Raw genomic sequence first — 25,581 nt, 5'->3', positions numbered from 1 at the left:
AGCTCTGGAACCAATTACACTTACATTATGAAGCCAAAAGTATGTCTGCAATACATAAAATAACAAAACAAACTCTCAACAAGGTCCACTCAGAAGCTGTTCTGGAGCTTTGAGCGTAACACGTGATCTTCTACTGTTTGCGCAACTGTTATGGAAATGTAGATGTTCAAATTTCCATTTTTTTTATGACCACTTTAAAGACTTAAACCTTTCAAAGTTCATTCTGGTCAACTGCTGTTTCTGAGGTAAACAATGATGAACTTTGAAACTCAACATACTTACATGATATTTTATACAATAGTGTGCTTCCAACTTTAGCAGCAGCAGTCTCAAGAAGGCCCTCCACGTGGTCTAAGGATAGGGGGTATCACATATTGCACAAATTGTAAAGCCCCTTGAGGCACATGTGTGATTTGTGATACTGGTATTGATAAATCGAGGCAGCTAAATGGAATTCAACCATTATTCATTTTCTTATTTACTTTCCTACTTTGAGATGAGGAAGTAAAACCCTGCAGCCAGTTCCCAAAATCTTGTGGTAAGCCTTCAGAAAAGAGTGAAATCAGTTACAGCAGCAGATTAATACCTATGGTTTTGGAATGAGATGTTCAACAATCACATATGGATGTCTGCATATGTACTATAAGGGACATATATACTATACTATACTATAATATACTATACTATACTATGCTATACTACTAAATGCATTATTTTACAGTCATTCCCATAATGTACACTTATACAAAGATATTCTTGTTCATTTCTGTTCTATGATGCAAATGATTTATAGATGCTGCAAATTAAGAAGGTGGTCAAGTGAAGAAGGTGTGTCAAAACAAAAGTGTCATCTCCACCATGTTTCTGAATGACACAGTTTAAGTTCCCCACTTTCACTTTGACTGCAGCGAGTGTGTGTGCACACGGTTGTGCTGAGGAGGGACAGACACCCACGCTTCACTATTTTACTGATGAGAGCAGAAGATCTGCCGCCACCTCCTCAAAGCTGAGCAAAACCCATGACTTCCAGGAAAACTACATACTTTACATTTCCCCCAAATAGTTCTGCTGATGATGCCTCATACTTTCAAGAAAATGTGTTCAGCATGTGCCGGTATTTTACAATGTAGTTCCACGTGTGTTTTAATACCATGTTGATTGAGAAATTGCCGGAAGGACTCTTTTTCCGTTCCTAAATGTTTTGCTTATCTACTTCACTGTGTGACCTTTTGCTTTAGTCACATATTGCTAGTAAACACTTGTATTGGTTTTACGTTTTGTGGAAGTTCAAATCACTGATAACAGATCATTTGTGAATGAACTTTAATTTCAAACATTCCCTGCACAACCTCAAATTTCTAATGTCATCCATAACACAAGTGAATCTGAGTGAAGTGCCTGTAGATTCATAATTTTATCCAAGAACATGTTTAATATCATCTTTGATAGGCAGCCTTGGTGTTATCTTGTTAATTAAACTTAAAATAAACACTTGAGCAGGGAGGTATTGTAATGACATTTGTATCTTCCTAACCTATGGGCACATTTACAATTTTTTAGGCTAAATTACAATTTTTATTAGATCTAGAGGGTGACAATTAGTCAATTAATAGAACAACAGATAATGGACAACTTTTGATAATCAATTTATCATTTTGAGTCAATTTCAAGAACAAAAATATCCAAATTCTCTTTCCAGCTTCTCAAAGTGAGAATATTATCTGGTTTATTAAGTCTTCTATGATGGTAAACCAAATATCTTCTAAGGGACAAAACAAGACATTTGAGGGTGTCACCTTGGGCTTTGGGGAAAGCGATTAACATTTTTCACCATTTTATAGATAAAAACACCTAGTATATTAATCAAAAAAATGAACAGATTGATAATGAAAATAATTGCTGCATCCCTGTTACATTCCAATGTAGATTATGTACAAGTCAGGGTGTACAGTTGTCACTTCCAGTGTCAAAACACGAAAACAGGCTTAGAGTTGATTAGTATGGAACTGGAGCAGCAGAAATTTCAAGGAAGCCCTCCCTTAAAATAGTCTGATCCTACTTGAAATTTTACAGAATGTCTCCACCTAGTGGTCTTCTGAGAGAACAGTCTAAACCAGTGTAACATTTCAAGACAAAATGTCAACATGCCACCCCAAGTGTTGATTATTGTCAATATAAAGTAAATGTTTCCCTCTAATCTTGCAAAATTGATAGAGATATGTGCAAACATCTATTTTAAGTAAAGGTTCTTCCTGTGATTAAGCCATAGATACAACAGAAAGACAAAAGTAAGGTATTACATCTTTAATTTTTTGCAAAACAAGACTTGGAATACAGACAAGCCTGGACTCAGGCAAAGGAATCATACAGTCCTCTCTCCATGCAGCGTGCAGTGTTGCACATGAGCAGAACCCACCCAAACCCTCACCAGACCTGATCTGATAATGGAATGTACCATTCCCATGTTCACACATTTACCACTCCAACATTTAAAACTCAGTGCAACAGGGTACTCGTTAAAACAAATGTGCTGCCACCATGAACTTATACAGCAAAAACCAAAACTGCTTTTCTTAAAAGGGTCTTGCAGAGTAATGCTCTAGACACAAGAGCAACACTGGTCCACCACACAACATGAATGACTATTTGTTTTGCAGTTACTGCAGTTTTAAAGGATGAACAATTGAAAAGTGAGGCTAAAGTGTTAGAAATCTGGGGGTTGGTTTAATCGACTTCCTCCATGCGTGAAGCATCATCTTCACCGTCGCCTTCTAGTGGAGGAATCTCATCTGGGACGGATGTAGAGGTGGCCTCATCTGTGGGGACGTCATCGTCATCGATACCTAAGTAACAAAGGGGAGTTTGTTAGGGATTGATACAAGTAACAGGGATGCCAAAGCTACCAATATTGATCTACAATGTTGACTTTAATGTCCTTACCCAGTCCGAGTTTGATCATTCTGTAGATGCGGTTGGAGTGGGTCTGTGGGTCGTCCAGGGAGAAGCCTGAGGACAACAGAGCGGTCTCGAACAGCAGGATGACAAGGTCCTTCACAGCCTTGTCGTTTTTGTCAGCTTCGGCCTTCTGCCTAAGGGTTTCCACGATAGGGTGGTCAGGGTTGATCTCCAGGTGCTTCTTGGCCATCATGTAGCCCATGGTGGAGTTGTCCCTGAGTGCCTGGGCCTTCATGATCCTCTCCATGTTGGCCGTCCAGCCGTAAGTGCTTGTCACAATGCAGCAGGGCGACGACACCAGTCTGTTGGACACTGTCACCTGGAAGAAAAGTCAAATGGAGGACTTTGAGCATGCATGGTTTTTTGAACAGTAGGTTGATCATTTTAAAACTCAAGAGGGGGTAACTCCAAGTTAATAAAGCATGCAAAACAGTCATGTTAGGAATAATGCTCACACACACACATCCAATCCATGTATTGGCTCATAGGTTTATCAATTCCACCACACCTTTAATGTCTAGCCTATGAAGACCCTTTTTTATAGTAGCACACACAGGTAGGGCCATTAGCTATGTTTGCAGGTTTTTCATATTCTGTAAAACCAAATGTATAAGTTGAAATCCAGGCATCTGTTAGAACAGTATTACAATGACATTCATCATGAGTTAGGTTTTCAAAAAAAAAAAACAAAACAAAAAAAAAAAAAAAACAACATTCTTAACTTGCAAAATCTCCACACAATCTGAACTAGTCAAAAACATTTTGCAAACAGGAACTCATTCAGGGCACACTTGATAAACAGGAGACCTAAGAGGGCACCTCAAGGCTGCATGAACTCACCAGAATACAAGTTAGGACCAACTAGGCACCTGTTACCAAACAAAACACTGTCAACTGCAGTTGCGATTTTTAAGAGTAAATCCTAGAGTATGAAGGGAAGTTTGAGGTCAACAGAGAATCATAACCATTAGGATCACTTACCTTCTCCACTTTCTTGTCCAGGATCTCCTTCATGAGCTTGCAGAGGTTCTCGAACTTTGCCTTGTCCTCCTCCATCTTTTTCTTCTCCTCCTCGTCCTCTGGGAGCTCCAGGCCCTCCTTGGTGACAGAGACCAGGCTCTTGCCATCAAACTCCTTCAACTGCTGGACGCAGTACTCGTCAATGGGCTCTGTCATGTACAGGACCTCGAAGCCACGCTTGCGGACACGCTCGACGAAGGCGGAGTTGGCCACCTGGTCTTTGCTCTCACCTAAAGAGAAGTTAATGATTAGCGTTATTCTGGCAGATCAAGTTTGCTTGTTACTAAATCATTTTGATGCATGCATTGAAAATTTTTCAAAAAAAAAATTAAATGTTTCAAGGAATTAGGGTGGCAGCAAACTCAACAAATCTCACCAGTAATGTAGTAGATGGATTTCTGGTTGTCCTTCATGCGGGTGAGGTACTCTGTGAGGGAGGTGGTCTCATCTCCAGACTGGGAGCTGTGGTAACGCAGCAACTCAGACAGCTTCTTGCGGTTTTGAGAGTCCTCATGGATGCCCAGCTACAGACGATAACGAACGGTTACATACTCAGCAAAACCACCCTCTACACCAGCAGCCTGCATCACAGTGCAAGATCAATTACCCAGCTAACTTTGGGCTTGACTCTTTAAATAGTTTAACTTCTACTATTGCATGTAATCAAACTCTTCCAAGTGAATAATTCATAGTTCCAAGGCTAAACCCAAGATAACCCTCCTCCTGATACCATAAAAATTCAACAATGTTGCCTGACTTAAAATCAGAGGCAACACACAGCGTTTATGATTCCGATACTGTGTGAGCTCTGGGGCCATAAACAATATTTAACTACTATCCAGCATTTTGTTCCAATACGGGTGAAAAAAAAAAAAAAAAAAAAAAAAAAAAAAAAAAAAAAAAAAAATCATACAGCAATACTAAAGTGACTATAGCACTGAGTGACTAGTCTACAGCATATAAGCACTGTAACTAGTGTCGTATACACTAGATGTACATGTAGTAAATACATGAGCTTAATTCTGATTGTTGACAATATAGAACTGTTCAGCCATGTAGTGCATTTTAAAATGTCTGGCTAATAACTAAAAACTATGACTAAACTGCCTTAGAAAGCTAGAGGGAACAGCAACTACTAAATTAAAGAATAAACCTTATGAATCCATGGAGAGGCACTGAAGACGTAAGGAGTGCAATAAGGAAGAGGAGCTTTCATTAAAAAAAAAAAAAAAAGGGATGTTTTTAAAAAAACAAAAAACAAAATTGCACATTTCTTTCAATTACCTTGATGTTCTTGGAGAACCCTTCATAGAACTTCTTGTAGTTTTCCTTGTCCTCAGCCAGTTCGGCAAAGAGCTCCAGACACTTCTTGACGATGTTCTTGCGAATGACCTTCAGGATCTTGCTCTGCTGCAGCATTTCTCTGGAGATGTTGAGGGGCAGGTCCTCAGAGTCCACCACACCACGAACAAAGTCTGGAGGTGGAAAATATGAATATTTAATTTAAGGCTTTGTTATAAGAAATTATACGGGTAACTTTAAAAGTGAAGAGCTGTGGTGTAGAACTACTACATTGTTTTGTATTAACTGTACTCACTCAGGTACTCTGGGATGAGCTCTTCACAGTTGTCCATGATGAAGACTCTCCTGACGTACAGCTTGATGTTGTTCTTCTTCTTCTTGTTCTCAAAGAGGTCGAAAGGTGCACGACGGGGAATAAAGAGCAAGGCCCGGAACTCGAGCTGACCCTCCACTGAGAAGTGCTGTAAGGGGGAGAATTCACATGTTACTTGTGCCCGTTTTATCCAGGTTGCAGGCTAAAACATACATTTAAAAAAAAAAAAAAAAAAAAAAACCAAGTATTTTGCATTGCACACCATACCTTGACAGCCAGATGATCCTCCCAGTCATTGGTCAGACTCTTGTAGAACTCTCCGTACTCCTCATTTGTGATGTCATCGGGGTTCCTGGTCCAGATGGGCTTGGTCTTGTTCAGCTCCTCCTGGTCGATGTACTTCTCCTTGATCTTCTTTTTCTTCTTCTTGTCCTTGTCTTTGGAGTCTTCCTCATCGTCAGAGCCTACATCTTCAATCTTTGGCTTGTCCTCAGCCTCCTCTTTCTCATCCTTCTCTGCCTTTTCCTCCTCTGCCTCATCATCACTGATCTCCTTGTCACGCTCCTTCTCCACCTACGCATCAAGAGTGACCTGATTTTAACTTCACTGAGTTTTAATTAGCTAAAAATGGAGTGAAGAATTCCAATGAGTCGAATTCAAAACTTACAAACAGGGTGATGGGATAGCCAATGAACTGAGAGTGCTTCTTGACGATCTCCTTGACCCTCTTCTCCTCGATGTACTCGGTCTGGTCCTCCTTCAGGTGCAGGATGATCTTTGTTCCACGGCCGATGGGCTCTCCTGTGAACACAGTTGCACAACAGTGAGCACATTTTGTTCAAACAAGCTGCCACGTTAGAGGATGAAGCAGGCAACAGCGACTGGAACGTCAGTATTCACCGGCACCACTGTTATCAAATGTCTCCATCTCAGCTGCTTTATTATAATGATACAAAAGACACTTACCGCTGTCGACCTTGACTGTGAAGGAGCCACCAGCAGAGGACTCCCAGGCGTACTGCTCATCATCATTGTGTTTGGTGATGACAACCACCTTCTCAGCAACCAGGTAGGCAGAGTAGAAACCCACACCAAACTGACCGATCATGGAGATGTCAGCTCCAGCCTAGAGGGAACACACAATTATAACTTCAATACAAGTATTCAAAGTAAAAAAGTTTTGATTTTATAATTCTGATAGCATATCTATTTTATCTACCCAAGACTGAAACAGTCTGATACATGCAACCTTTCCTTGTAATATAATGCATGCCATCATTTTCCACACTAGATCATGCACAACTGTAGTACCTGTAAGGCCTCCATGAAGGCCTTGGTGCCAGACTTGGCGATGGTACCCAGGTTGTTGATCAGGTCGGCTTTGGTCATGCCAATTCCAGTGTCGATGAGGGTCAGGGTGCGGTCATCTTTGTTAGGAATGATTTCAATTTTCAGGTCTTTGCCACTGTCCAGCTTGGTGGGCTCAGTCAGGCTTTCATAGCGGATTTTGTCCAGCGCCTGTAAACATTAAGTATCATTCATTAACACCATATTCAAAAACAAGTGATGGATTCTGAGAAAATTTAGAATCAATAAGTCCTTTACATATCATTAAATGCTTTGCCATACCATAAGCACTTGAAAACCTGCTTAAGTATGGTGTAGAATGAGAACTACAACAAGGGGATCTTGCAGACTTACATCAGAGGCATTGGAGATCAACTCCCTGAGGAAGATCTCCTTGTTGGAATAGAAGGTGTTGATAATCAGGGACATCAGCTGAGCGATCTCTGCCTGGAAGGCAAAGGTCTCAGCCTCCTCCTCTTGGTGCATTTCTTCAGGCATCTGCACAGAAGGAAATCATTAATGTTTCAGTGAACAGTACTGATTTAAATTATACTAAAATGTAAACTACATATGTCTAAGTAATAATAAACAAGCTGACTCTTATTAGAAAGGTTACCATATCATTTGAGAGGCTAAAATGGCTACTTGTTAGAACGTGTTGCACTCTACTCTAAACCTCTAATCCTATCGGTTTCGTTAGTCAATAAACAATAATATAATTTGATCACGTCCTCAAGCTGGTTTCAATAATGGACAGCTGCCATCGTGTTACTACAGATCGGCGGAAGTAGCCGTTCACCAACATGGCGTCGGACCGACAATACAGACAGACAATGGCCTCCGCAAACACGTGCTGAGGGACGGCAACTGACAAAAATAACAGCTAGAAAACGCGCTATCATACGAAAACTCGTGATTAAAACGCATCAAGTCTAATCGTTAAAAGATTGATTAATGAAGGCGGCGACAAACATAACGTTAATATAAATAAATAGGCAAAAGATAAAGCCAAAACAATGACCTGTCATTTTCCAATAAATCGAATCACGGCTTGTCTTGTTTGATATTAACACTAACGTTAGTTACGTAACGGCTGAGTGACCGTTAAAGGGCTAACGTTACTGGCAACAGAAATCACGGTTAGCGTTTATCAAACGTTGGCTCGATACCTTTTGGTGAAGATTATTTATATAATAAAAAGGGGGAAATGGCACATTTTGAGTTTATAACGTGAGTAAAGTTGTGTCATTCGTACCATTCGTCAACGGTAACGTTACGTTTAGCCAAATAAACAGCGTTGTCATCTTCACCACACCTGCCTTTGTGCAACCCGAGCCCGGCCTAACAGCTCTGCAATGCCGCATTCTGTTACCCCGCTCAGCACCACACACAGGCTGCCAAAACACCGAAATCTTACCGTCTAAAAGGATTAATTATTATGTAACACATAGACCGAATAGACCAACGAAGCCATTATTGTACCAGTTTTCACTCAGCATACTGCACTGATGCTAAGGTTATCGTCGTGACTCATGATGAGCTCTCATCGTGGACACATCCATGGACTAGTTCTGTGATGGCTTAGCAAAAACTCAAAAGATATTAACAGACCATAAGGTGTAATATGAGTAGACAAATTATTTGTGTACATACCTTGTTTATTCCGTTGACTTATCTTGAATAAAATGCAACCAGATATGTGTCCCCTCTGCTCTCTGACGCAGGGAAATGGAAAGGGACTTCCTCTTAATAGACCGGAATCTTTATACACATGCGTTTCAGTGTGCAGGTGTATCCATCCGCGTTGCACCATCCACCACTAAAACTAGTCTGTGGGTAAAACAGCTTATTTTATTTAAGAAAACAACACATTCAATATACTGGCTTAAAATCAAAGTCATAGTAGTGCATAAAGAGGTAGTAAATAATTATGATTATTGATATAAACAGGCAATTGGATAAGCTTGAAGGACTTGTGGATAGCAATAATGTTAATATCAGTGCAAGGTGATTTGAAGATGATAAGAAATCAACTCTAAATGTGTTTTATGCATAGTTTACACGACAAAAGTGATTCGCCAAGGCTCTTCAAAACATCAATGCACCAATGCAGCAGGTGGTACACTTTGTACCTTGGAAAATACTGCAATATTAGTGAAGTCAATCCCTGTGGCCAGCGCATCATTGCTACCACCTTGTGGCAGTTTACAGCACAAGGATAGTTTTATTCAGAGACCTTTTTTGTTGACCGGACTAGGCTGCATAACTGTCGCCGTATACTATCGGGACAGAAATTTCTGCACCAACTTAAAAAATATACTCGAATCTAAAGCACAAATACAGCGTTTATCGCATGGTAAATTAGCAAAAAAGTATGGATCTTTTTAGTCTGATGGATGGATATTTTAAACTAGGAGGGTGCGCTTCGTTTCTTCTAGCACTTTCTGTGAAAAAAAACCCGCCTAAAGTGACGTCACACCCGTGTCAGATGCAGACCTCGCGGCACAGCTGCTGTCACAGCGAGCTACTACAACAAAATCACCATGGTAACCAACCTCTTAAATTCATATTATATTATATTATATTATATTATATTATATTATATTATATTATATTATATTATATTATATTATATTATATTATATTATATTATATTATATTATAATAAATACTTAATAGCGCTATGTGGGCTGATTATACCTGCATAAAATGCCTCACATATATATAAGGATCTCCGTTATCAGGGGTAATAAAACAGTTACAGAACATTTGCATTTGAAAGTACAGGAGGTTACTGGTGGCCCTGGGGCCTCCACACAGAGTAAATGTGTGGGGGCTGACTCTATTTACCAAAAACGGTGTTAAAGGACAGGTTCACATTTTTCAAGTCTGTCTGAAAACAACAGTCAAGAGCCCAAATGAACATTGAAATAGTTTTTTCTTGCTGTAATCATTCCTCCTGTTCATACTGACCATTAGAAGATCTCTTCCTAATGCACGCACAATGTAAGTGATGGGGAACAAAATCCACAAGCCTCCTTCTGTGCAAAATTGATTACAAAGTTTACCTGAAGCTAATATGAAGCAAAATGAGTCAAATCAAGTAGATATCTTTCAACATTACAGTCTTTTTAGTGCCAACGTTCCTCTTTTTGTAACTATGCTTCCACCACAGCTCAACAGGGAAACACAAAGAGGGAATTTGATGCTAAAAAGACTGTAAATGTGGCAGATATCCACTTGATATGACTAACTCAGACTGCTGAAGCCTCATATAAGCTTCAGATAAACTTTTAAATGCATTTTTGCACAAAATGACTGTGTGGACACACTGTGGATTTTGGCACATTTGAAGGAGATCTTTTAATATCCAGTATGAACAGGAGGAATGATTACAGTGAGGAAAACCTGTTTCACTGTTCATATGGACACCTGCCTGTTGTTCTAAGACACGCTTGAACTATTGTGAACCTGTTCTTTAACAACACCACAAGTTAAAACTTCCTAAAATTATCATAAATATGAATCAACAGAAACTGAACATTGTTACCTTCATTAAGATGGGATTTGTGTTGTATTAGACTGTATTAGTTTTAGATAAGTGAGCCTAATAAACTGAAAGCTGAGTGTATGCTGGAAGGCATTTAATGATAATGTGATTAAGTGACATTTAAGTCTACTGACAGTGACTTATTGAAAAAGTCCAGAGTTTTTGTTTAACATGTCTAGGACTGTGGTGGTTAGTCGACTAATCTATTAGCTGATCGGAAGAAAATCAACTATTTTGAGAATTTACCCTCCATCACTTACACTGAAAGCACATTTGAAGGGGATCTTTTAATAACCAGTATGAACAAGAGGAATGATTACAGCGAGGAAAATCTCTTTCAGTGTTCATATGGGTACCTGACTGTTTTAAGACAGACTTGAAAAATTGTGAACCTGTCCTTTAATAACTGATTGTTCCTGGCGCCTGCTTCTAAAGGTTCCTAAAGTAAAACCGAAACTTAATATTGAAACCGTTTTTGCAGGAACTCTTTTGAATCATTTATTAAAAGCATACTACAATACGAATTTATTATTTCTATTATAATTAATATTATTATTATAATTGATGTTTTTTGTTAGAAGTAGTGACATATTACTATCAATAATACTGAAGCAGTAGTAGTTGCTCTAACATATTTTCTAGCTCCGCACTTGTTTTGTGTACCCGACACATAAAACAAGCGCTCCTATAATGTGGTACGTAAAGCGCTTGCGTCACTGTTTTTGAAGGCCCGTGACGTGACTAGCCAGCGTGCTAATCCAACATTCGGAGCGTTAGACCGATTTTCCTTATTAATAATCTTCTGGTAGCTGTTTTTATTAATTTGATTCAGGGTATGTATACACGAATACATAACCATTTATTCTGAACTCGTATTTAGTACGCTAAAGCGAGTTCCAGCTGTAGCTAGTATTAGCTTAGCTTAATTTAGCTGTGCCGGGTACGGTAGCGCGGTTAATGCTAGCTTTAGCTAACCAGCCAGATAGTAGTTTTTTTTGGTAACGGTAATCGGTGTGAAGTTATTTAGCGACAACCTCATGTAATACGGTACAACAAAGTAATAGTACACCAACTTTATGACAATAAGTCAGTGAACGTTACCACAATAAGCTAAGCTAACTTAAATTAGCATTACAGCTGGTTAGCAAAAGTCACAAATCGATATCATGGCGATGTTTTCAAGTGTCCTTTAAAGAAAGGTGGCCAATACTTGCGTTTGTTCCAGTCTCATATCAAAGTTATACTATACGAACCACTTCAGTAAAGTGTGAGTTTATCACATCATGAAAAAAAAGACAGCTAATGTGTGTTTCTGTTCCTCCACCAGGTCGGTCAGACTTAGACCCAGGATGTCATTCCCCCCTCACTTAAACCGGCCGCTGTTGCCCCCTCCTGGGATGCCCCCTCAGTTTGCTGGCTTCCCCACAGGTAAGCACACACACACATATGCTTTAATTATTTTAGTGTTGAACATATTGCTTCACTAACAGCAGTGGTGGAAAGTAACTAAGTACTTGAGTATTGCCATCTGACGCTACTTTATACTTCCACTTCACTACATTTCAGAGAGAATTATTGTATCTTCAGATGAAGATTTGACACAATGGATAATATAACAAGCTTTTAAAATACAACACATTGTTAAAGATGAAACCAGTTGTTTCCAACCTTTTTGGCTTTTGACGTCTTATTTGTATTGTGTAGTTGGGGTCACATTTCAGATGTCTATGAGTTGTTAACAGCTCCACCAAATAATGATTTTTCCCTCTAAACTTCTCACATGGTTTCATTTCAATAAATGTTCAAATGATCCAATATTTCACCAAAAAACAAAGATAAGAGAAAAAACAAACAACAACAACAAACAAATAATCTATACATGTTAACCATCTATTTTCAAGCAAAGTTTAACGGCAGACTGCTTTGCTCTAGCTGATGTACATTTCCTTTGGCTGTTGCAGGAACTCCAATGATCCCAGTTCACATGGGCATCATGACACCCACCCCTGCAGTAATGGTGTCTTCTCTGCCGGTGCTCAGTAAGCCTGCAGTCCCCAGGAAGGACATTGTTGCTGTGCGAGCCAAAGACAACGATGACAACAGTGGCCCCACCACCACAGTGTTTGTGGGGAACATATCAGAGAAAGCTTCAGACATGCTGATTAGACAGCTGCTGGCGGTAAGAGACAGAGGAAGATTCTACAATGATAGTATAAATATGATCTACAAATCACTTAGTTTTGGAGAATGTTTTTTCAAGATCATGTTTTCTGGATATGGAAATGGCGTCTCTGAAATTAGAGTTGATTCTACAATCCTTTTTCAAGCAGTCAAATCCACCACCCTCACATTTGATTTCTAATAGATGTTTATGGATCTTGTTAGCAATATAACGCAAACAACAGTTATCCTAATTGTATACAATGATGCCATAAATTGTTTGTAAGTCATGGAATTTGATGACTAAAATGAAGCTAACCTGTTGAAACTGTGTGAATTCTGCACTGTGGCATTTTATTAAATCCATTACCACTTGACCTGAACTCTTTTCCATTTTGCTCTTGATGCAGAAATGTGGAATTGTCCTGAGCTGGAAGAGAGTCCAGGGAGCCTCTGGCAAGCTTCAAGGTAAATCAAATCCATCTATGATTACCAGGGCTGATCAGCTGTTTCACTTTTTATCAGACAGAAATTACTGTATTTTTACCACAGAAGAAAAGCCGGACATAGTTTACAATTAACTAATCGTTGATTTAGTGACTGTCAACTGTCACCTTTACTGCCCGTCAAGCTGCATGCCTGACCTCTGCTAAGCTTTACAGGGGCAAATAGGTTTTCTAGTAAGTGAATAGAGGAAATAAAGAAGTATTTATTTATACAGGGCTATTTATAAACTTGCATTTTATATTTATTTCCATGTTTGTCTGTTGACAGCTTTTGGGTTTTGTGAGTACAAGGAGCCAGAGTCCACATTGCGAGCCCTGCGGCTGCTTCATGAACTGCAGATTGGAGACAAGAATCTGCTGGTGAAGGTGGATGCCAAGACAAAAGCACAACTCGACGAGTGGAAAGCTAAGAAGAGGACAGCAAATGGGGTATGAATCTGTTTTCAGGAATTAAGTGTGCCTGTATTTGTTGCTTGGGGAATAGATCAAACACCAGGTCCAGCTCTCAGATTTGTTAAGAAATTCAAATAATTTTTTTTTTTTTATTGCAGTGATTAGATAAACTGATGGCTAAGTTTAGATTTTCTTTTCTGTGTTTACAGAAAGGGAAGGCTGAAGATGGAGGAGATGACGAGGAAGACGTTCTCGACGAGGATACTAAGAAGAAGGATCAGATCATCAAAGGTGCTATTGATGGTTTAATGCGGGAATATGCTGCAGAGCTCAACGCGCCTTCACAAGATGAGGATTCCCAGCGGCGAAAGAGAAAAAAGGATAAAAAAGAAGAGGTATACCAACCTTTTATCAATTCTTCTCCACCTTGCACCGTCTTCTTCTTGGAACTTCAATATGAAAGTGGTATTTACAACCTAAGGATTGACTTTTCCTTCCTTTTTTCATAGGATGACATAAACACTATTGATATAGAAGAAGACAAGAGAGACCTGATTTCCAGAGAGATTAGTAAATTTCGTGACACTCACAAGGTAAAGTGGCTTCTTTGATCTCCTTATTGACATTACAGGTTTTGGACAGCAGCTGCTCACATAGTTCACTCCTATAGCTTGCACATTTAGCGGTAGTTGACACATTTACCAAGCTTTTCTTGATCTCAATAACATGCATACTGAGCTACAAATTGGCAGTCCTTAAAATTCACACCACCAAACATCTTAATTCGTCCCATATTATATGAAATGTTTCATGTTCAATGTTCAAACACCACAAACAGGCGGACAGCTAATATTTTTGTCACCTTTCTCAGGCCTGATTTGACACCTGTGACCACTGTAGTGAAACTATCTAGGTGTGACCATTATAGATCCATTCTTCATTCATCACACAAAAATGCATGGAGACAATGTAAAGTTACTTAAAAGCTAATCTATTCATTAAACCCCACCATTATGATAGTGATCATATGGTGACTAAAGCAAGATGAATCTCAGAGCTTTGGAAAAAGTTGCGAGGATAGGATGTAAGTATCAGCCTTCATTTACTTTATACATATACTGGGCGCCCCCCTCTTGAGGACTTGCATAGGGGCAACTGCGCTGCACTTCGGTGCACGTTGGGCCGGGCTTACGATGATCTTTATCTAGCCAACCATTCGACACTACAAACGTCCTTCCCATCATTACCATCCACGAATTTGTGACGTTACTGATGGTGGCCGGAAAAGCTGGAGAGTCAGTGAACCTGTGCGAGTCCTCCGTAAATGATGGTCTGTCTTAATGGTGTTCATGTTGAAGCACAGAGACTATTGTCAATAACCACTGCAGTAATTTTGGCTGTAGCCTTTATTATGCTAATGCGGGGGGGCGCCCACTCCACAGCAGCACACTGATCTGAAGACTGACAAGGTACGTGCTCTCTGTATGTCTTGTTGTGAGTTCTCTCTTCTCATCTCTCAAACTCTCTCTGCCTCATTTTTCCCCCTTTTAATAAGATAGTTTAGTGAGTCTATACATATATTTAAAGACCACACACAATGAAACTTATCTTCTCCAGCACACAGCGGGGAAATTGTCAAAATCAAGCCCTGCAACCAGTTCAAAGACTTATCCAAAAACTAGAAAGAAAAGAAGTGTATGTTATTTATTTTTTTACAACAAAAAAAATTTAGAAGTGCAATGCCAGTGTTTTTTTCCTTTTCCAAGTCTGTTTTGGGTTTTTTTTGAAGTATTACTATTATAACAACAATTCTACTAGAATAAATGCTGTAAAAAAATCCAACCAAACACAAAACTACAACAGAAAATGAATAAAAATTTGGTCTATTTGAGAGAAATAGGAACAGATAATGTTCTGCTCAGATCAGTGCAGTCGGTATTTGTTTAACAAGCCCTGGCAGATATTGTACAGAGGTAAGTGAAATAAACATAAATTTAAAAAAAAAAGCTAAATTTTACACCTGACATGAAATCAATAAAACAGAATGGTTCTTCATTCAAGGCACCGAAGTAACAAGTAATAATAATTAACCATAGGCAGAATTTCTAACATCTCTTCTTTCTCATGTCACAAGTTTCCTTCTTGAATGGCATTACACCCAAGGCTTGTAGGTCGTAGCCTTTGTTTCAGGCTGAAGATCAGCTGACGGCTCGTAGCAGCGTATGATTGTGTAGAAATTGTACACAAGTTTAACGTGATTTACATTCATTAGAGTAAATTTGACAGTTTTAACTTAGTTTTCATTGCTCTGTGTAAGAGCACAAGGGCTTCTAAATAGGATTGAGCTGTGTTTTATTTCACTGTATTCAGTGCTCTCATTCTTAGTCAGATGCTGTTTAACTATAAATGTTGCCAAATTGCACTCAAAGCCTTGTGTGTAATGCCCATAAAGGCAGAGTTGTGGTGCGTGTGTCTGAGTAATGAGTCGTGAAGAACTGCTGAAGACTTCTGCAGGGGTAAGACCGCTTCTACAATTTCATTTATCTGTGCAGAAATGTAACTGATGTTCATTATGTTCATTTCTTGTTTTAGCACTTTACCGAATGCCATTATACTCATTGAAGTAAAGGTTGTTTTTTGATGATGATGATAATGATTATGATGATGCTTAAGCAAGACAGAATCCCATAACGTTTTTCCCTTGTATACCGTGTGACCTGCTTTCCTCCCAGGCCTAACTTAAAAGGCTTGTAGGGGCAGCGAAGGGCTGAGTCCATAGTTCAACACCTGTAAGTCACAAACAACTAGTTCAACAAAAGACTGACGCCTGTTTTCTGTTTTTGTTTTCCTTGTACTGAGAGGAGGACTCTTAAGGAGAGAAAAAGCATTGTCTTTTGCAGCGCCTTTTTCTCGTTATGAATGCCTCAAGTTGAACATGCTCCACAGATCTTTTTGACCATTAAAGTGGTTTCCAGTTACTTTCTCGCTAAACTGTAGCTTATACTGCAAGTGTGACTTCAAAAAACAGATCAATGATGAAGCTGTCTCTCTGTGAGGGAGAGCCTTTTGATCGTTCCAGGTCTTCCCAGTTTGAGCTTTAGGATTTTAGCGTCTCTTACAAGCTTTGCATTGACTAGCAAAAGGCATGTTACTTTAAGAAAACTCGCAGTCTATCCTCAAAAATCTGGAAACCACTTGATCTGTGCACAGTAGCAAATTGACTGCAAAGACTCACTTTGCTCCTCGACCACGTGTGGCATCGGCTGAACCTGTCTGTGTTTTGCTCTGCAGAAACTGGAAGAGGAGAAGGACAAGCGGGAGAAAGAGCGGCTGGAGTTTGAGCGGGAAAGGAGGGAGCGGGAAAAAGAGCGAGAGCGGGAAAGAGAGCGGCGGGACCGCGAGAGGGAGAAGGAGCGTGAGAGGGAACGGGAGAGGGAAAGGGAGCGAGAGCGGGAGAGAGACCGAGACAAAGACCGCGATCGCGACCGCGATCGTGACCGTGACCGCGACCGCGACCGTGACCGCAGGACCAGAGAGAGAGATCGAGACAGAGACTGGGATAGGGACAGAAGCCGCGACAGGAGCGCTGAGCGCAGCCGATCCAGGTGAGGGGAGTTGGGGGGGGAATATGATGTCACAGGTTTAAAAGAAAACAACAAAAAGCAACACATTAGAGCTGTGAGATAAACAGTTTCATGTTACCACACATTGATTTTCAAAGGAAAGAACTTCAATCACTTGCTTTCTTTAAGGTTGTAAATAAATCAAAACCTGATGCAGAATCAAGAACCAACTTAATTTTACCCAACATGTTATGTTGGGTAAAAACTCTCTCTGGTGATTAAAGCCTCAACACACCTACAAAGAGGTTTCCATTTATTTTGCCTGATTGAACTTTCTCTCAGGAATATGTGAGCATGTACAGACCTTACCTTGCAGAGGTACAGAGAAATACAGACCTATCCATCTTATCAGGCTTCAAGTTATGTGCTTGTGTCTGAACCACCAGTGGTTCAGACCAATCAGCGTCCAATGAGGATTCTCGTGATCTTGTGAATCCAGCTGCCTTGCAAGATAAGACGGTGATTCATCCAATCACCTGCCAAGAATTTTTTGAAAGTGCCTGCCCTTTTCCAAACAGTTTCCAAGGACGACTTATCAGATGGTTCTGTGTAACAAACCATCTGGCTTGTCAGGTTAACACACACCAGACTTGATTGACAATCTTGACAATCTCTCACTATGTTTTGTGAGCATGACTTAAAACTTAGCTTGTATTGTATATTTGTTCCAAATCAGATTAACATATGTGATGTATTCCTACCCCTTTTTTGCAGGGAGATGAGTCGAGATCGTGACAGAGAAAAGAAACGAGACCAAGAGGATGAAGAGGAGGCATATGAACGCAGGAAGCTAGAGAGGAAACTCAGAGACAAAGAAGCAGCCTATCAGGAGGTAGGAAAGACACCAGGAAGGTTACCTGCAGGGTTAGAGACTGCTGTGTAATTGCACCGTCTCAGGTTCAGTGTTTGAAGGATCAGTTTTCCAGATTCTAAATTTCTAAATGTTGAGAATAACATTTATTGGGTTAAAAATGTAAATGTAAACCCCAAAAAGAGGAGGGTAGCAGAAAGAAATACATTGAATCAGGGATTAATTTTTACACAAGACTGACATCTTGTGGCCTTCAGCAGTGGTTGGAGTTTGTTCAGTAAGAGATGTTCAAAATAGACCAACCTTGAAATCTTCAAGTATCACTTTCCTGGGTCTTTTTTTTATTCATTTCTATAGAAATATCATCATGTGTATTTAACTGTCTTATCTTGGTGTCATGAGATACAGTCTCTGACCTTAAACTATTTCGATTACAGCGCCTAAAAAACTGGGAGCTCAGGGAGAGGAAGAAAGCACGGGATTATGCCAAAGAGGCTGAGAGGGAAGATGAGCGCCGACGAGAAATGGTGAGAGGATATTGATGGACCACTCGTGTTTATAGAGATGATCTACTTGACTTTGAACAGTTGAAGTTCATATTATTGAGTATACTCGGGTTTACCTTTTTTAAAACCACCGAACTCAGTGATTCCACTACAGAGTGTATTTATGCTGCAAGTTTCAACTTGACTTTAATTGTCCTCGAGGGATACTTCACCAATAAATGTTCCTGTTACTGTGATGTCATGAAGGAGACTTTCATGTGGCATTTATGTACTCATATGAACAGATTTAGACAGTAATTTGTGAGCAGAAACAGATGTTTCATCCTGAAGAATTAAATTACTGTGTCTTCAGGTAAAAGAGGGCAAACGGCTGAAAGAGTTTCTTGAAGACTATGATGATGACAGAGATGACCCCAAATACTACAGGTAAGCAGCACAAATAAATATGCTACAGCGCTGTAGATTTTCAGTGAGGAATAAACAGGCTTCTTAACAGCTTGAATTTACAGATGTTTATATTTTAATAAATTCAGCATCAGAGAAGTTGTACATTTTCAGTGAACATGTGAAATCTTCTCCTTTTTAGCCACTCATTTCATTGTTCTGTGTGATACATCCCAACCATGCGGCACCTGATTGTGTAAAAAAACGAAGCAAAATGCAGCAGCAGATGCTGTGTGACCCAGATCTGACTTGTAACAGCAGATGCAATACTGCAGCTAAGGCCATTGTTCTGAAGGCTGTTATTTCTGATGTGACCTCTAGGGGCAGTGCGCTGCAGAAGCGTCTCAGAGACCGAGAGAAGGAGATGGAGGCGGACGAGCGTGACAGGAAGAGAGAGAAGGAGGAGCTGGAGGAGATCAGACAGAGGCTGTTAGACGAGGGACATCCAGACCCAGACGCAGAGCTACGCAGGGTACGTTTGCCTAGAAGAATATGTGGTGTGTGTGTGTTTGCCAGTATCTGTTTGTAATGTGTGAGCACACTGTGTGTTGTCTTTGTGAAGGTCACTTTAGCATCTCATTCTCTCTGCATCAGTGGTGTCCAGATTTCATTGTCTATTGACCTTATTGTCTGTGTATCATTGTGACTGCGTGCTAATCTTCTGCATATCTGCCTCTTATTGGTCCAGATGGAGGAGGAAGAGGCGGAGCGTCTGAGACAGCCTCCCATCATCCAAGAGCCAGAACCCGAGGAGGAACGGGCGCACCACCGGAGTTCACGAGACCACCGGGACCGGCGAGGGGACCAGGACAGAGCGGAATCCCGCTCCCGCCACGCCCCCTCTGACGACGAGGTGGAAGAGGGCGAGGAAGAAGATTACGACAACGACGATGATAACCCAGAAGCAAAACCATGCCTCAAGCCCACAATGCGGCCCATCACAGCGGCGCCGTCGGTGTCGTCGGCCAGCGGCAACGTGTCCCCCGACACTCCCGGAGACGAGTCGCCATGCGGCATCATCATCCCCCACGAGAACTCGCCGCCTGAAGCGCTGCCACAGGAGGAGCATCGGCCCAAGATCGGCCTCAGCCTCAAACTGGGTGGGTCAGAGAGAGAAGCGTGTCCTCAAGTAGCCAAGAACCATAAAACTCCTGTAATCATTGTTTTAAATGTATTATTCATGTGAGGAGTTTGCTGACGAGGAGAGTTTAAGGTCGAGTCTTCCAGCAGTGATATGATGATGATGATAACTGTCAGTCATCTGTAAGCTGCCGGTTTTTTTTCTAATCTTCAGCAATAATACACTTGGGCCGTCACACTTCAAATCAAGTTTGAACAAGTGATAACTAGAATTAATTCAACCCATGTAGCCTAATTCTAAACTATGTTTCACTGCGTCCGCTGCCTCACTTGACAACAAGCAGTCTAAAGATGTTTCAGTAATGTTACTGCGGACAATTGTGTTTTTAAAGGCAACAAACTGTCTCCTATGATTTTTTTCCATCATGTAGAATCCAAAATGCTTCCTTACATTACTTCTCAGATGGTTTGTCATGATTTTCATTCAGCACATCTCACTAGTTTCCTCCATTTTCACCAACAAACAGCAGCAATAGTCTAGTTTACTGGTCCGACAGTAGATCAGAGTGTATTATACTAGCTCCCCCAACTGGAATACAAACCACAGCTTGTTGCACTTCTATATTGTAAATCCTGAATGTGGTCAGATCATTACAGATCAATAATGTATATTTCAAAAATGTGACAGCCCTACGAGGGAGAAATCCACAAGATGCAAACACACAGATTCCTCCACTGACAGAAGCCTACATGGACCAGAATGCACAGCTTGCTGTTTTGCATATCTGTTGTCAGCTTGTGTAATACAACATCCTCTTAAATAGGTTTTTGCCATTTAACAACCACCCACCACACACACACACACCATAGTTCTCTTCTCCTTCCACACATACTGGAAATGTACTGGGAAAAAGTCACAAGGCATCTTTTGTTACAGTTGCTGCCTCCACCTGTATGTTTGGAGCACAAAGAGCCTCATTCTCAAAGGATATTTAAGTTTAGTCTGGATAATATAGGAAATCACTAATTGAAGAGGAGTGAAAGTGAAAGAGCACATGAAAATTAAATAATGATAATCACAAAGCTCCTGGAACATGTTACATATTAAAGACTCATGAGATTTTAACTGTATCTGAGGGTGAATCATTAATTTAAGGATTCAAGGGCAGTTTACTCCCATGATAGTTTTCTTTCATTAAAATTGACATTCACATATGGAAAAGAGGAATCAGGACAGTTGTGGTTGGATTCAATCACGTTAGATGAAGTACAGGCAGAGTGATTCAAGCCCCATAAATCAGAGTTAACTTCCCTGTCCTCTCCAGGTGCCACCGGTAGCCCCAGTCAACCCAACGCAGGCAAGAGGAAGAAGCTTCCTGTGGACAGCGTCTTCGATAAGTTTGATGACGAGGAGGCCGACGAACAGCCGCGCAAGAGGAAGCTGGTGCCCCTGGATTACGACGACGACAAGAGCCCGGGGGTAGACGGGGCCGGGCTCGCCGGCATGAAGGGAGCCAACAGTGAGGAGAAACGCAAACACATCAAGAGCCTGATAGAGAAGATTCCCACAGCGAAGCCTGATCTGTTCTCCTACCCGCTGGACTGGTCTATGGTGGACACGGTGAGGAGAGGAGGAAAAAATGTTTAATTGAATGTTTTTTAAGCTGACATTGTCTTTTCCAAAATTGGCCTTTGGGAGTAGTTGCAGGGCGACATGGTTTGATATGAAGTTTATTCACAAGCTTTACACTATTCCTTACAGAAGAAGACAGTAGTGATTAGTTCACTTCTGTCTCGATGTTCTTGAGAAACGGTAGTGTGATTCACTGCTAAAAACAAAACTTGTATCTCTTGTCCTGCAGACGTTAATGGAACGACGTGTTCGGCCCTGGATCAATAAAAAGATCATTGAGTACATTGGAGAGGAAGAGCCAACGTTAGTGGACTTTGTCTGCTCCAAGGTATTGATCACGTCATGTCCATACATTTGCTTGCAGCAAAACATGAATTTATGAATTTGAAAACTTGAATTTATACTCATGCTTTTGTGTTTGTGTTCCCAGGTGATGGCTCACGGTACACCACAGGGTATTTTGGATGATGTTGCTATGGTGAGTAATATAATGGATGAATAAGCCATCTTGATATTTTCTTTTTATGCCGACAATTCAACGTTATGCTAATTTATGTTGACAGAAGACATGTTATTCTGAGATTGATGTTCTCTATTTTATTTTTGTGATAAGTGAGCGTTAGTAGGATGTGAGAGTTTACAATGTCCAACCTCCATCAATAAATTTAAAAATCAAAATGACAAAAATCTTCAAAAGTAAACTATAGCCTACACTTTTCCCTGTCCTCTTCTATTATATATTCCTTTATTTTACATGGTCACATCTGTATTACTGAGTTATCTTCCAAACGACGCCTGGTTAAGTCCCTGGTGAACTTGATGAATTGTGGATTTGGACAGCCTTAAGCACTTAAGACTTCTAGGAATGCACCCAGGAAGTCTGCAGTTGCAGGGAGTCCAGACATTTGGACATTTTGTTTCTCTCCTCAAATATCTTCCTGGTGTTTAACTCATGAAACTTTCCTTTTTGTCTCCTGCTCAGGTTCTCGATGAAGAAGCTGAAGTCTTTATAGTGAAGATGTGGAGGTTGCTCATTTATGAAACTGAGGCCAAGAAGATTGGACTGGTGAAATAAGCAAAACAACCACTAAAATGAAGATCAACAGTTTTTTTTTTTTTTTCCATATCGTGTACAATAGTGTAGCGCAATTATGTCACCCAAAACAAAACAACTTGTAACTGCTCATTTTTCCATTTTCACCAGTCGTTCAGGTCATTTCAGTTTTCTCAACATACTCAGGCCACATTCACCTCCCCCTCTCTGTTGCAGGTGCTGACTGTGTCTGTGTGCTTTTGTGTATATACAGCACGTCGTTATTTGACTATGATGAAATAATTCTGAGGGGACACTGCTGACAGACACCCAGGACCATTGTTGTGTTACAAGATACGGTCTTTTTGTCCTCTACTTTTACTTGTGTACATGCAAACACATTTTTTTGTGTGAAGTCGGTTTACTAGTTTCATGAATATTTCTTTGAAGTCTTTAAAGAGTAATTCTGATATTTTTGAACCTGGACTCTTATTTTCCAATCATTTTGTGTCCAAATGACTAACGAGGACAAACATTTTTGGAGTTGGACCAGTATTGAGCGAGATCACTTCAGCCGGCAGCTGTGAAAATAGGCTGCAATGTGATCCTTGGGGGCAATTGCGGCCGTCAAAGTATGTCCACTAAAAGTGCTAGTGTTTGCTACTGACAGGCTCAGATTGTTATAAATGTCTGACAACCAAAGTTAACAGGAATTAGCCGCCTGTAGCAGCATTATGGCTGAATGTATAGGGAACTACATCAAGGGCAGTTTGCACGTCGGCTTGTTTACGTTTATGAGGCTGTGATAGCTCAGCGTCTGTTCATGCTGGAGAAGTAGTAACTTATTAGATGAAATAAAATGGTTCATGTCTGCAAGTTTCCAAAATGCAAGGATAAAACAACCAGATTCACACTGTGCAGTTTCCATGGATTACCGCTGGATGATAGAGATTTACATACTGTAATTCTTCACACAGTTATGTGTTGAAATCACATTTTTCTTACCGTGTGGAGCTGAGCGTTTGATCCAGCCGGCCTCGCTCTTTTCTTGCTTTTGTGGAGATAAAACAGTCTCTAGGATGACAATGTTGATAAATGCTGTAAATCCATTTGTAGTATTTACACAGCTGGGATTCCTCTCATCCGCAGACACTTGTAGGTTATCTGAGTCTGGCAGCAACAGGTCTGACTGCAGACAAAGTTTTTCTCTTCACTCATCAGGAGGGCAGTGACTGTACGTTGTCTTTCCCGACGCTCCTGTTGCCTTCTGCCTCCATTCTTTGTTTTTCCCCTTTCATTTGTTTTATCTGTGAACTCCGGCTCAAATAAATACAGTTGGCCAGTCAAAGTGAAATGACTCACAATCGTCCTTATAGTAATCAACAGGATAATCTGTCATTGCACTTAGTTTTTTAAGTTTTCTTACAGTCCAACTGCAGTGAACGTCAGCCTCAGACATGTAAACAAACCGGCACGTGCTGATGAATATGTGGGTGGTTCGGTTAACCAGCAACCCGATGTAATTCCCTGTACAGTTAGCCATAATGTAGCTACAGGCGGCTAGTTTCTGTGTTTACTTCCATTGTCGGACACTTAAAATAACAATCTGAGCTGTCAGTGGCAAACTAGCACTTTTAGTGGACGCACTTTGATGGGCACATTTGCCCCCAAGAATTACATTGTAGCCCGTTTCACAGCTGCTGGCTGAAGTAATCTCACTCAATACTGGACCAATTCCAGAAATTTTGGTCCCCATTAGTCACTTAGACCCTAAATGATGGGAAAATAGAGTCCAAGGTGAAAAATACTGGAATTACCCTTTAAGGTGTGAACTCTGGCTTGCAGTTGAATGTGGGTTAATTGGACACAGATTTTAGAGTATGCATAACTACAACAAGGATGTGATATTTTTACAGTTACTTATTCAGGGTTTATTTATATACTCCGATTTATTTCTGTCAAGTGAACAGATTCTCTTGATTTTTTTCTTATCACATTCCTGATAAACATGTTGGCATGTTCTCGTCCTCAGACCATCTCAAAAAGCACCTTGTGGTCATTTGAAATGTGTCTACTGACAAGACCCACAGAATATCTCGGGTGGCGACATCCCTGCAGCTATAAAAAGCACACACGTCATAACCACTATAGAGGAAAATGAGCTAAGAACAGGAAAAAAATGATTTGCAGTTGTGAAGATGCTCTCCATTTGTTTTGTAATGGTGAAACATTTGAATAAAATTGATTTTTATAAGTCTTTGTGAACCAGTATTTGATTTCCTCACAATTCATTGTTATTAATTTAATTGCAGTCATAATCTGGGTTGACTAATGTGAGAATTTGACAATGAATCACTGTTCTGAAAAGGTTGGAAATGACTTCAGTTCATGTTGGCTTACAAAAAACTTAAAGGACTGGTTCACAGTTTTTAAAATGTGCCTTAAAACAACAGTCAGGAGCCCAAATATCCACAAGCCTCTTTCTGTGCAAAAATGTATTCAAAAGTTTATCTGAAGCTAATATGAGGCTTCAGTTGTCCAAATGAGTCAAATCATGTAGACATCTTTCAACGTTAGTCTTTTTAGTGCCAATGTCCCTCTTTTTGTTACTATACTTCCACAGCAGCTCAGCAGGGAAACACAAAGAGGGAATTTGATGCTAAAAAGACTAAATGTGGCAGATATCCACTTGATATGACTAACTCAGACTGCTGAAGCCTCATATGAGCTTCAGATAAACTTTTAAATTCAGTGTGAGTTAGTCAAATAGAGTTGATATCTTCCAGTTATTCTTTTTAGTAAAAAACATTCCCTCTATGTCTTGATGGACACTTGTTTTCTTGTTCAGCTACAGTGGAAGGAAAAAGGGAATTTGGCACTAAAAAGACTAACCTTTAAAAATATT

The 25,581-nt window shown here is 40.2% G+C and overlaps 2 protein-coding genes across 3 annotated transcripts; one reads left to right on the top strand and one right to left on the bottom strand.

Moving 5' to 3' along the window:
• Positions 1–2,289: 2,289 nt before the first annotated feature.
• Positions 2,290–8,719, bottom strand: hsp90ab1 (heat shock protein 90, alpha (cytosolic), class B member 1). 2 transcript variants are annotated; one of them, XM_044376992.1, is made up of 12 exons: positions 8,591–8,719; positions 7,292–7,435; positions 6,902–7,108; positions 6,557–6,716; positions 6,258–6,391; positions 5,858–6,163; positions 5,573–5,738; positions 5,260–5,450; positions 4,352–4,499; positions 3,937–4,205; positions 2,941–3,274; positions 2,290–2,843 (listed from the first exon to the last, which is right to left on the bottom strand). In XM_044376992.1, the coding sequence occupies exons 2-12, from the start codon at positions 7,433–7,435 to the stop codon at positions 2,725–2,727; spliced, it is 2,178 nt and encodes a 725-aa protein (XP_044232927.1). In that variant the 5' UTR covers positions 8,591–8,719; the 3' UTR covers positions 2,290–2,724. The 2 variants fall into 2 exon arrangements, with proteins under 2 accessions (XP_044232927.1, XP_044232928.1); XM_044376993.1 differs by lacking the exon at positions 2,290–2,843 and adding an exon at positions 3,796–3,824 and having other exon boundaries at positions 3,184–3,274.
• Positions 8,720–11,169: 2,450 nt separating this feature from the next.
• On the top strand, positions 11,170–24,930 carry rbm25b (RNA binding motif protein 25b). The gene is made up of 17 exons (XM_044376991.1): positions 11,170–11,320; positions 11,815–11,915; positions 12,449–12,666; positions 13,058–13,115; positions 13,422–13,582; positions 13,756–13,941; positions 14,056–14,139; positions 16,838–17,151; positions 17,884–18,001; positions 18,418–18,507; positions 18,839–18,912; positions 19,252–19,402; positions 19,619–20,030; positions 21,336–21,631; positions 21,873–21,971; positions 22,074–22,121; positions 22,626–24,930. The coding sequence occupies exons 2-17, from the start codon at positions 11,837–11,839 to the stop codon at positions 22,716–22,718; spliced, it is 2,481 nt and encodes an 826-aa protein (XP_044232926.1). The 5' UTR covers positions 11,170–11,320; positions 11,815–11,836; the 3' UTR covers positions 22,719–24,930.
• The last annotated feature ends 651 nt before the right edge of the window (positions 24,931–25,581 follow it).

The sequence above is a fragment of the Thunnus albacares genome, chromosome 16 (genome assembly GCF_914725855.1).
Source record: "Thunnus albacares chromosome 16, fThuAlb1.1, whole genome shotgun sequence".
NCBI classification, from domain to species: Eukaryota; Metazoa; Chordata; class Actinopteri; order Scombriformes; family Scombridae; genus Thunnus; species Thunnus albacares.
Note: the sequence above shows the minus strand (reverse complement) of the source record. Positions and strands in the feature narration are given on the sequence as shown.

Bases quoted from the DNA above. Each gene is read 5' to 3' on its own strand.
- hsp90ab1 (XM_044376992.1), bottom strand. From the start codon at position 7,435: ATGCCTGAAGAAATGCACCAAGAGGAGGAGGCTGAGACCTTTGCCTTC. The intron at 4,206-4,351 runs GTGAGATTTGTT...ACTTCTCTTTAG, and splicing joins ATCCATCTACTACATTACTG to GTGAGAGCAAAGACCAGGTG. The intron at 2,844-2,940 runs GTAAGGACATTA...TTTGTTACTTAG, and splicing joins AATGATCAAACTCGGACTGG to GTATCGATGACGATGACGTC.
- rbm25b (XM_044376991.1), top strand. From the start codon at position 11,837: ATGTCATTCCCCCCTCACTTAAACCGGCCGCTGTTGCCCCCTCCTGGG. The intron at 11,916-12,448 runs GTAAGCACACAC...TGGCTGTTGCAG, and splicing joins GTTTGCTGGCTTCCCCACAG to GAACTCCAATGATCCCAGTT. The intron at 17,152-17,883 runs GTGAGGGGAGTT...CCTTTTTTGCAG, and splicing joins GCTGAGCGCAGCCGATCCAG to GGAGATGAGTCGAGATCGTG.